Source organism: Triplophysa dalaica, chromosome 16 (assembly GCF_015846415.1).
Source record: "Triplophysa dalaica isolate WHDGS20190420 chromosome 16, ASM1584641v1, whole genome shotgun sequence".
Classification (NCBI taxonomy): domain Eukaryota; kingdom Metazoa; phylum Chordata; class Actinopteri; order Cypriniformes; family Nemacheilidae; genus Triplophysa; species Triplophysa dalaica.
Genome location: NC_079557.1, coordinates 1,225,241 through 1,237,059, shown reverse-complemented (window position 1 = coordinate 1,237,059; position 11,819 = coordinate 1,225,241). Strand labels below are relative to the sequence as shown.

The window sequence follows — 11,819 nt, the reverse complement described above, 5'->3', positions numbered from 1 at the left end:
ATCTTATCGTGTCACAGAACAGAGAGTGGGTTTGTGTACAGCGACACAAACAAACAAACAACAAACTAAATGAAATAAAAGATGAAAAGAGAGTAGATGGAGGGCGTTCAGATCTGCGGGCGAGTCGGCCATCGGCTCTATTACGCCGTGAGTGCGTCTCCTGTGGATTTTAAATGACTTCACGGACGGCTGCACTCTGACTGCATGCTCACGTCCCAGCCAGCCAATTTACACACCCGGTTTCACTTAAATAGAGGATTAAAGAACGGAAATCACTATCTGTACCTCACAAAGTGACGAGTGACACTTCTATAAACTACACACACACAAATAAAACCAGACTGAGGACGAATGTGTTTCCAGACGCTGAAACACACAGAGTCTGAGAGAGAGAGAGAGAGAGAGAGAGAGACACTTACTTAATCAGTATATATGTCTTGTTTTCCAGTAACATTTCCAAACATCCTGAGAAGATGAATTAACATGAGAAGTGGAGTTGCACAAGACACAAGACATCCTAGAGAATACTGAATTACTGCAGGTTATTTTTCTCATCCCAGCAGGCAAGTATTTTTCTTTCCATTTTCAGCATAAATCTAAACTGACTGAAATGAGAAAACATCTGCCAGCAGACTTTATATTGTTCGTGATATATTATCTGGAATAAGCTTTATCATTTACATGCTTGCATTTGGCAAACCCATCATTTCATTTTTCATATTACATTTTTCACAGTTGTTTTACCTGTATTTTGATTTTACACAGAATTGTGTTTGGTTTAAGCATTCACAAAATAAGCATAAAGTACTGGAAGAAAACAGCATTGTCTGCTACTTTTTACAGTGAATTACAGCCGCAGAAAAAAAGAGAATTACAAAAATATTTTGAAATTACTATTTATAGATCTGTGTTTTATGCTGTGAACTATTAACAACATTTCTCCCAAATTTCAAACTAAATATTCATATTATTTGCATGTATTTGCAGAAAATGAAAACAGGTGAAAATAAAATAAAAGATGCACTGTATATTTTCGGTGACCCGGCACCTGTCTCGCCCTCTTCCACAGTCACCCCTGACCGTTCTTCACCCACTGAGCATAAAGAACATGACAGACTGTTCAGATGGAGATGTGAATGATGGGTAATACACACGCCGCTCCAAAGCAACCATCAAGAATGAATCCTATCATTTCACATTCATCATCCAAACGTTGACTCAGATGATATATTTGTACATGTAATCACACATTTCTGCCCCTGGGAGAAAAAAAACTAAATGTGAGAAAATACACTCACGAGATCAACAGTGTTTAAATCAGGAGTGCATTTCGACATAAACTCCATCTTTATCTGACTCAGTACTTGAGGATCTGAAGAGCATCTGAGAGGTCATGACAGTGTTTCTCTCACCGGAGGATCCTCACAGTTCAGCGGGGCGCTGGGTTACAACATCAACTTCTCCAGCTGATGAAAAGCTCAAAGCTTTCACAAAACCAATGGACAAAAGCAGATGTCTTTTAAGAAGACTGTCACATGGTCTCTATATGAATGTCAGAAACACCAACGATGTTCAATGCACTGACAAAAAAGGTGGATTTACTTAATTTTTTGTGTATGTTAATGTACTTTTAAAAAAACTGCGGTCGGAAAACGTATAAAACATTTTTAAGCAAATTTACTTGATACAACTGTGTGCAAAAGCACGCAACAATAGTTTTTCATGGAATTTAACTTAATAAAACTGTGTGCAATTAAAACAAAGAATTTACAAAAACAATTAAGTAAATCCTACTAGATGTTTTTCCTCAGTGTGGATAACATCATTAAGGGTATGGAGTATGAAAATCAAAACCAAAATCAAAAAAGAGAGACAATGAGTGCGTTTACATGCACAAAATAAACATCTCTAAACTTCTTAAAAGAAACCTGTTTTCATGTGTTTACATGTATCGTAATAAACCGTATGCGCAGAAAACCGCGTTTACACGGAAGTTTGAGGCTTGCCGGGTTTCTAGCATGCAGTGACGTCATCGTCGATAGTCTGTTTAGTCAGTAAAAATGCAGCGGGAAAACGGTCAGAAGCTGTACTTTTATATCTCTTCTCATGACCACAGTACCTGCAAATGCAACATTAGTTCTTTGTTTTGACATTTCTTCATCAACTGCATGATTCCAGAGCAGACTTTTATGCGATATTTTACTATTACTTCCATTTGACACTTGTACTATTGCGCTTTCAGACATGCGCACAAAAACAAGACTGAAAGAATATCTATAAAGGCGTTTACATGCAATGCGAAATCGAAGCAATAGGCAATAAACTACCTCTGCTGAGTGGGTTTGCTTAAGTCGTTACTGACCTTTCCCCCATAGAAGAAAACACGTTTTACACTCAGTGTGTGTCTACACTGCAGGGTTATTTTTGTTTACTAAAATTAAAACTTTGAAAATGTTTCTGTTCATTGAAATCAAATAAGATTCTGATCTACAAACTAGTGGAAAGTTTGTCGATCAGTTTAATTTTGCCTCAAAAATAAACGGAAATATGTTTAAAGCAATACAGTTTTAAAAATAAACAAATAATAAAACTAAAATAAAATGAATTAATCTTATAAAGCAACATAACTAATAACAATAAATTATAAATGACAAAAGCATATACAAAAATTGCTTAAACTTGAACTAAAATTAACACAAAAAACAAAAATCTAAAAATAAAACCCAATTTAAAATATTGATAAAAATGATTAAAACTAAATCCAAACTTTAATAACTCTGCCGCATGGTTAAAGGTTAAAGGACATTTACAGAATTATCATCACAAGCTATTATACAGATTTTCTGTGGATAATTGAAACAGTAAACTAGCCCTTCCGTGATGATGAATAAACACACATAGACACACATGTGATTCAAAATTTGTGTGCAAATTACACACAAGACACCAATCATTTCACTGTTCTCAGTAGAAGAGACAACACTGCGTGATCTGACCGGGTTTAGAGACAACCACCAAACATTTAATACATTTACAGTTGAGTCACAATACATTTAATCATAAAAGACCATGAATATAAGTTTTTCTTGCATAGAGCTCACACCAAAAAGAACATGAATGAATCCAACCGAAACAAATTCTTGCTTTTCACCAAACTAAAGACTCAAATAGGCTCAAACCAGAGCTCCCACATTGAAAATCATGTACAAAAAATCCTTCAATTTAACCTGAAACTAAACTGAGTTGTTTTATTATTTATCAGATTCATTGACTGAGATAAAGAGAAAGCGCTTACTAAAATAAATGATGTTCCCACAGGGCTGAATAACACATAGCGTCATGCGCAGCCGCATTAAAATATCGATTCATTTAGTTTTCAGATCTCTTAAAATTTCAAAGTGTGAGGAATTAATAACACATCTCACATGAATCCAGAGGTGAAGAGACGGTCACGAGAAAAAATGGAAACATACATCACACGATCATCTTCGTCTGTAAAGCTTTCTGAATAAAACTGCATAGCAAATAATCAGGAGAGGAACATCTCGCGGCATCATCTGTGCCATTAATTACTCCAAAAACCTGCTAAAAATATCATTTATTCACGTCTGTGGAAAAACCTCAGAAGCATCCGTTAAATCCTTGTGGCTTTGATTCACAAGTTCTATACTTCACAGTCGTTTGATTTCATCCTTCCTCTTTCTGCACCTGAGTTTGGCTTTGGTTTGGCTGTGTTTATAGTCGTCCGGAGCGGTCCTGATCCATGAATGTGAAACACAGACACACAGCCGTGGTGATGAGTGTGTGCATGGCCTCATATAAGAGTTTAGGAGAAAACACACTCCAGATGAACAGATGATATCTCAGACCCGTCACCAGAACCACATAAAACACAGCTGGAATGGACCGCAGGAGGGCGAAACAGTAACTACCATGACCGAGACCCATTACAGCCCTGAGAAAAAGAGAGAGAGAGAGTTAAAGCTGGAGCAGTTCATTTAGACTAGACTAGACTAAACTGGAGTGAATTGAACTGGATTTGGATTATTCGGTTTAATGCCTTGTGCAGTCATCTCCATTAAAAATTCCCTCTGCTCATCTTTTCAGCATCTTTGAAAAAGAAACATCAAGTTTATTTTGTATAGTATTTTGTTATAGAAGAACAGATTGACTTTAGTCTTGAGCTGAAGTGATGTCAAATGCCACACATTTCTCAGTCATATGAATTTGTCTTTTTATCACTGTTCCTCAAGCCTCTTCAGGTATTTTCATGATAATAAAGTATATTTATAATGATCAAGTTTGACTGTTGCTTTTTTAAATGCACGTTATAAGTGACTCAAACTCGCACTTCTTTTAGATCGAGCAGTAGATTTGTGGGGGTGTGGTAACAAGAGGTGTTTCAGGCAGGTCTGGGTGAGCATTCACTTTTAGATAGAATGTATCTTTAGTTCCCACACTTTCATCTTGCAATTTTACGTGTCTAATAGATGCATGTGCAACTTATAACACACCAAAGATACATAAAAAAAACATGTATTTGCACCATATGACCCCTTTAAGTCCAGAGGGACCACAGCGGTGACCTATAATACCCCTCTCATACTCAAAGAATCTCTTTCTGTCACCATCTCTGTACAGTTTTCTTTATGTGTGTTGATGAGAAATAACCTTCATTTCCCACAAAACCCTTGTGAATTGGTTTTACTTGCTCACTAATTGAATCTTTAAGCAATAAAAGATACAGGTCATATAGTGATTATACTTCTGTTGTTATTAACTCTTTGGACCGGTTTTAATTGGTTAGAAAAACAATTAATCTAGATGGAAATATGTCTGAAAGAACAGATGGACTCGACAATATGTCTAAACAAGACATCACGACTCAAACACGGTTCTTCTATTCACATTTTGAAGCGGAATGAATGCTCAGTCCGGTTCTCCGAGGTGTTGTGTTTGATTGACAGGTTGGTACTGGAGGCAGACGTAACAGTGAATTGGCTGACTCCCTGATCTGTGCAGCTGCTGGTACACAACAAATGTGTGGAGTGTTCAGCCACATATCAGCCCCCGCTGTTGATTCACTTTCCTGAAACTGTCAGAAACAGAACTGCAGGTGCTCCACACGAGGAGTCTGCCGGCGGATGAAGCCATTTGCAATTCAAATCTAAAGCTCACACGGCACTCTGGGTACTAGATTGTTTGCGGGATTCAATATCCATGAACACAAAGCACCTGTTGCCTCGAAGGAAATGAAATATCACCTAACAAGCCTCTCTCTCTCTCTAACAAATAGTGTAAACGCTCGGATGGGATGCGGGATGGGTCAGACATCTCGGCAGGGATTCCAGAAAGCATCATATTGATCAAAGAGCTTTTCCTGGATCTGTTGTGCGAGCGTGTGCTATTCTAATAACGCTGAGAGCGGTGAATTATACATTCAGAGCACTTAGGCTGGTCATTTATCAGACAACAGGCAGACACTTTTTCAGCTTCACAGCGACGGATTTTATAATCAGGTTTAAAGAGTGTCACTGGTCTAAACTGAGAGAGTTTTAGAATTTTAATATTTGGGATTATGGAGCATGTGGAGTTCTCCAACACAAACCTCTCACACAAATCTGCACGTGATATAACAAACACAACCCGCTTACAATTCCCGCCTTTAGTTTATTGTGCATAAATAAGCTGTAATTCAGTTATGAGCGTCTCCTCTTCTTCTTCATGACCTCGTCAAGAAAGTTTTAAATTCTGTGATCTAAGTATATCAAACTCTTTTATCATCAAAAGTCCAAGACAATTTGAGTCAATATGGCTACTTTTAGGAACTAATTCATTGAGTGAAATTCGGGACCCAACGTCTAAATCACCTACACTGTATATGCATACACCCAACAGTTCACAATGATAATAAATCAAAGTAATTAAAGTGTTTATCTGAATATGTAAAAATGCAGAAAGGTTTGTATGTTGGATTGGTTGAGGGCAGTGGTCATGTGGCTCTTTTCAAAAATCATGTGTCTCGCCAGGTGTCTTACTCTTCACCAACCAATGTTAAAAAGCTCATAATACTTATTGATATTTCAGGTTGTTGTTTTCAAATAGTAGGTTTGCAATAGCTCTTTTGAAAAATGAATGAACCAAAACTGAAAAAAAAGTCTCCTTGGTTAAAAAAAGGTTCCTGACCGTAGGTTTAGAATATACAATTTGTACAGTATAAAAAGCACGATGACTCAGCAAACTCACAACAATGTATAAAAACCAATGTGTCCGGTGTCGGTGGGGGGGGGGTGGTGTTGAAGTGTGATAGTCTTGTCATGGTTTGTTTTATTCATTGTTGTGTAAGTGTGTGTAATTGCAGCATCATTAGCAGCTCTGGCTCTACTAACTGCCCCCCCGATGCCTCACTTGCACAGAGAGATCACATCAAACACCATTAAAACTGTTATCATAATAAGACCAGCACTGATTAATATTCCCATGATGCTCTGTAATTTCACATCACTGATATGATGATGTGGCTGCAATCTTTTAAAACATCTTCTCTCATCATCTTTCTGTAAGGTATTAAAATGCTTGCAATTGTATTTTCTCAGAAAAAAACGCAGAGTGAAGAAAGCGACAGAAGAGGTCTTTTAAAAAGAGGAGATAAGACCTAAAACGACTTTATTACACACATCCCTATATCACAGTAATGACGGTATTATCCTCTTACTCATGACATTTCAGGCTTTTTTACTGCACTATATTATTTTCTAATACAAAGAGGGTCACGCTAGCAGACTGTTGCAGGACTATCTCATAAAACTCCTAAAACTAAAGAAGCTAAATCTCTTTATCGCTTTTCTGCAATAAAGGGGATTGATGAACGAGACTTTAACATTTACAACTCAACCATTTCTCAAAAATACAACCTGATTTTCAAAGACAAACTGGGCTGAAAAACAAGACTTCATCGTGCTTATGTGGTTATCAGCAAGAAACAATTTAGTAATAGAGATTATATTTCAGATTAAAGCTAAATGATGCCACTTAAATGTTAAAAGTGTCTTTATTACGGTTAAAAACGTACTTATTTATATTTTTACTTTTGAAGTTTTTATATTGTGCATTCCAATTTATATCACTCAAACTGCAGTTGGTTTGTTTTGATTTTAACCATTATAACTGAAAAAATAAAGCTAACTAACACAATACAACTCAATAAAAACATAATAAAAAACATGATTTTTCTAAATTAAAGGTCAAGTTATTTCATTTTGGAACCAAACTCTTAATTTATTAATTTAGCAGACGACTTTTTGGAAAGAATTTGGGTAACTTCTCAGCATTCAATATCTAATCTAATTTAATTCTAGATTTGTTGCAAAGCAGCGTTGTCAAAATTTATGGTCAAGCAGTCCAGACATATAAAAAACAGCATAAAATACAGAAATTATTTAAAACTCGTAAAATGACTTCATTCTAATGTATGTACATTTTTTATAAAGCGCATATATTTAATCCATATTTACATATTATTATAAATCTCGGTATGGCTGCTAATGCAAGACCTTACGCAACACGTGATTAAATATTAGCGGGTCAGTCGAGAGATCCAATGTAACTAATTCACAACGAATAGAACTTGTATTTAATATGCACGAACCGCACACATCTTATATATTCCTCACACTGTCTCAAAACACGCGGGGAATGTAAACACTGAACCTCATGCATATCTGCAATAATGAAACCGAGATGATAATAAGCTTTGCTGATAATGGAATCCCAGCCTACAAAACCAGCGATGACTTGACTTACATTAAACATCCATCTCCATTTGACTCTCAGATAACTTCTCTGCCAATCGCCTCGTGATGTTAGTTAATGAACCGCACATGCCAATGCGTTAACTTTCACGCTTCAAGCCTCCCTATACTGAATCTAAAACGGCTCATTGTCATCCAGGTGTCATCGTTTATTAAATGTGTGTGTGTGTTACCTGTGTCTCTGTGAGGTGAGGTAACAGAGCAGGTGAAAGGCCCACAGCAGAGGTCCAGCGTATGTGCTCAACGCTGTGAGGATAACAGCAGGTGCTTCTACATAACTCTCAAGACCCACAAACCCCACTGAGATGTCCACCGTCCCGATGTTGTTTGAGTTTCCCTAGACACACGGCAGAAAAACAACACATGATATCAAATACAGAAGCAGAAAAAACACATCGTGCAGAGATGTCAGGATGCTATTGACCGTTGGCAAGGTGTTGCTATGCAGCTGCTCACAAGGTTAAAAGGACATGCGGCTCGGTTGAAAATAACACTGAAAATAGCATAAAGAACCAGTTTAACCCGAGATGATTCATTGTGTCATTCTGATGTCACCTCACATGATGTATGGTTCAGTGAAAATTCCCAGTGAAATGCCTATTCACTATATGCCTATTTTTTCATGAAATATTGCAGCGTTTATTGTAAGAAGTTTATCAATGTGGGTCGTTCTCTTTTTAAAATTTGTGTTCCACCACAATTTTTTGTTAAAATCTGAAAACCCACTTCTTTCCTGTAATGACGGTCCTTCTTAAATGACGTATGTTAGACGGCTTGAGAGGAGCATCCGGTAACTCCTCCCCTTCAACTGTCATCAGTTTCAGTTCTAAAAGCAACGAAAGTTTTTATACGTCCATTCAAATCGCAGACGAAAAGCCACGCCCACTATCTTTCTCATTATAAATTCCATTCACTCGGAAATGCATCAAAATACGGAAGTAAAAACAGTAAACAGGGATTTTTTTTCATGTTTTCAAAAAATATATTGCTTACAATTGTACAGTAAAAGTCGGAAAACAAGAAAACTTGAAAATGGAAACAGGAAAATAGATATTTGGGAAAAATAAAGGGTATTGGACATGGCCCTACTCTAGAAACACATATCTCAGTATTACAGCTCCACAGCATCTGTTCAACCTTTTCTTATTGTTTCCGAAAAACTACATTCCTCGGCAGAAGAATATGTTTGATCAATTATCATTTTATCGTATTTTTGCTGCTGTGTTTATTTCATGACATCTCACCAGAATAACTTTCTTATAAAAGCAATACGCCATGTGAAGTCACGTTTACGGTTAATTTACACATCGCTCCTCAGGTGTTAACTACGGCTTCATAGGGTTTAGTGTGTTAGTTTGTGTTCCACAGCACAAACTAGATCACACAAGTTTGCAATGACACGACGGTGAGAAAATATTATTGTTAAAAGTCTCAAACTTTAAATATGAGCATCGTAAATAATGATGCTTGCCTTCGTAAACACTCTGCAAAGTACAGAAAAACTGTCATGAGACTCAATATATTCTGTCACTGCAGCAGTCAGATTCTCTCTCTTCAGTGTCAACGCAGGCGCATAAAGAGACAAAATGCACTAAACGAATGTGACAATTAAAAATCAACCATCATTTGGCCTAAAGACTAAAGAGAGAGAGAGAGTCAAGCTGGACCGTCCCTCAGATGATGATGATGTCATTGTCAGGCCCATAATTCCACGCTCTGGTGCTTTATAGCATAACAAATGACCCTCCGCTCTCATTTACTTTCAATGTCTCTTAATGTCAATGAATGTGTCTCTTAATAAATCAAACTTCAAGAATTTAATGAACCCGTTGAGTAACGTTATAAAGAAGACTCTGCGACTACAGTACTTTACACACAAATAAGTGAGATTACGAAGCTGAGACACTCGATGGGTAAATAAATAAATAGATAAACTTCATGGCTGAATTGATATAATAGTTATAAAAAACTTTTCTTGCTGAGACGAGATTCTCTAACAGAAATGTGCAATGAACGTACACTCCCACAGAGTCAGTGTTTCTGTCAACTGCGTCTTCAGAAAGAGTTTATTAATAAACTACAACAAAATAACGGAGGTGGAATTGTCAGCATGGTCTCCTCTCTGTTCTTTACCTGGAAGTAAAAGAAGGCCTGACCGAACCAGTAGTGCATGATGGTGGTCTGAGCGGCGTCGTAATGCAGTCTCTTCCAGATGAACTGAGCCATGACGGTCTGAATGAGCAGACAGCAGGCCAGCGTGGGCAGATTATGAGCTCTGAAGAGCAGAGCCACCAGCAACACCACCCCACTGTAAACTTCCCACAATCCCCTGCTCTTCAGACGCCCGCCGTCTCCACCCGAGGACGTCAGCTGAGCTCGCAACAGGTCCTTGACGCCGGTGAAGAGGATCCCGAGGACAAACACGTAGACGAATCGCGCCTCGACGGTTCCCCTGAAAGAGAGGGCAAGAGACCAATGTTTCAAAAACGCTGATATTTACATCCACACACGAGAATTGATATTGACTGCAAGAGACTTTTGTGTGAAGGTTGGTCTCGCTCAAGCATGTGAAGTGATGACGGAGAGGTCTGGTGCTCTTCAGAACAAGTGATGACTTCTAGCTCACTGGAGTTGAACGAGGTCACCCGTCCAGAGAGAGACAGTGAAGAAAAGAAGAGCATTTCCACAGAACCAGATCTGGATTTCACATGTTTAAAGCAATGCTTGGATCAAATTGGGTCAAAATTGACATTAGAAAAACGGCCCCCGATTAAACCTCCAACCTGACGGCTTATGATAGAGCAATAGAGATGCTACTAGAAACTTTATGAAAACGATTTTCCTACAAATAAAATCAGGAAAAGGTCACCGCAAAAGAATTCAACCAAAGATTTTGTTAGGAAATCATTATTATACAGATAAAGATCACCCCAAAAACAGGTCTTTTTACACTCTTATTTTATTAAACCATTCTCAATTTTCATGATGAAAGGTCCATCAGTATTAAGTTCTCTTTCGTACTTGAATGAACAGAAACACACAAGATTATGTCAGAGAACCTGTTTTGTCTGGAAGGAATGCAAAAATAGGGAAAATGGGAGAGGAGTCAGATCTGCGTAGAGCGGCAGCTCTTAAAGGGACGGCGTTCTTAAACCTGCTGCTGTGTCTCCTGTCACTAATGTTCACCAAAGAACAAAAGAAAAGAGCAATTCAATATGTTTTGTAGATTTAACACTGTGTTTAATTTAGAATTGAGCATTTCTTTCTTTAAATTTCTTTAAATTTCCCATCTGTTAGACATGAGAGCTCTCAGTTATACTGTACTATAAAAATATTAAAACAAAGAAAAACTCATCAATTTAATAGAGACATCAGTTGCAGTACTAATATCAGATTGTTTGCTTTTATTCATAAAATGATGCTGTTAAAGAAATCTGTTGTTTCTATATAAATTTAGAGATTAAATGTGAAATTATTTGAATGTAAAAGTACATTTAAAAATGTGAATGTTATATGTGATTAATCGTGATTGATCACACACAAAAAAAATGTGATTGATCAGATTACTTTTTTAATCGAATGACAGCACTATTAAAAACACATCGATTCCATCAAATTTGTCCAAACTACTGTTCAAAGTTACTTATTAATTTTTTTCAGTTTGAATAATAGTAAAGTCATAAACACTATGGAATAACACCAGTGTAACCTAACGCAAAGAAATGAAAATGTTTGCATAATTTTACAATATTTTCATCTATAAATAAATGTTAGAGTTTTAGGCGAACACTATCAGATCAAAAAGATTTTAGTCAGGTGACCTAAAACTTTAAAACAACATTAAAACAATAATATCTTTGTTTCATTGAATACCTTAATAAAAACATTTAAACAACAAAAAAACAATAATATCAAATAATATCCCCGGCTGTGTTTTTCCAGTAAATATTTCATCTTAAAATCATTGAGATATTCTCCTGTTAAAAAGCGTGAACACTCAGTGTTGTG

The 11,819-nt window shown here is 36.9% G+C and overlaps 1 protein-coding gene across 1 annotated transcript in view; it reads right to left on the bottom strand.

Moving 5' to 3' along the window:
• Window positions 1–2,734: 2,734 nt before the first annotated feature.
• Window positions 2,735–11,819, bottom strand: part of pigg (phosphatidylinositol glycan anchor biosynthesis class G) — a 56,444-nt gene continuing 47,359 nt past the window's right edge. Inside the window, exons 11-13 of the mRNA XM_056770453.1 lie at window positions 9,945–10,263; window positions 7,985–8,148; window positions 2,735–3,955 (exon numbers count right to left, since the gene is read on the bottom strand). Of these exons, the coding sequence (XP_056626431.1) occupies window positions 3,736–3,955; window positions 7,985–8,148; window positions 9,945–10,263 (703 nt within the window). The 3' untranslated portion in view covers window positions 2,735–3,735. The remainder of the gene's footprint in view (window positions 3,956–7,984; window positions 8,149–9,944; window positions 10,264–11,819) is intronic.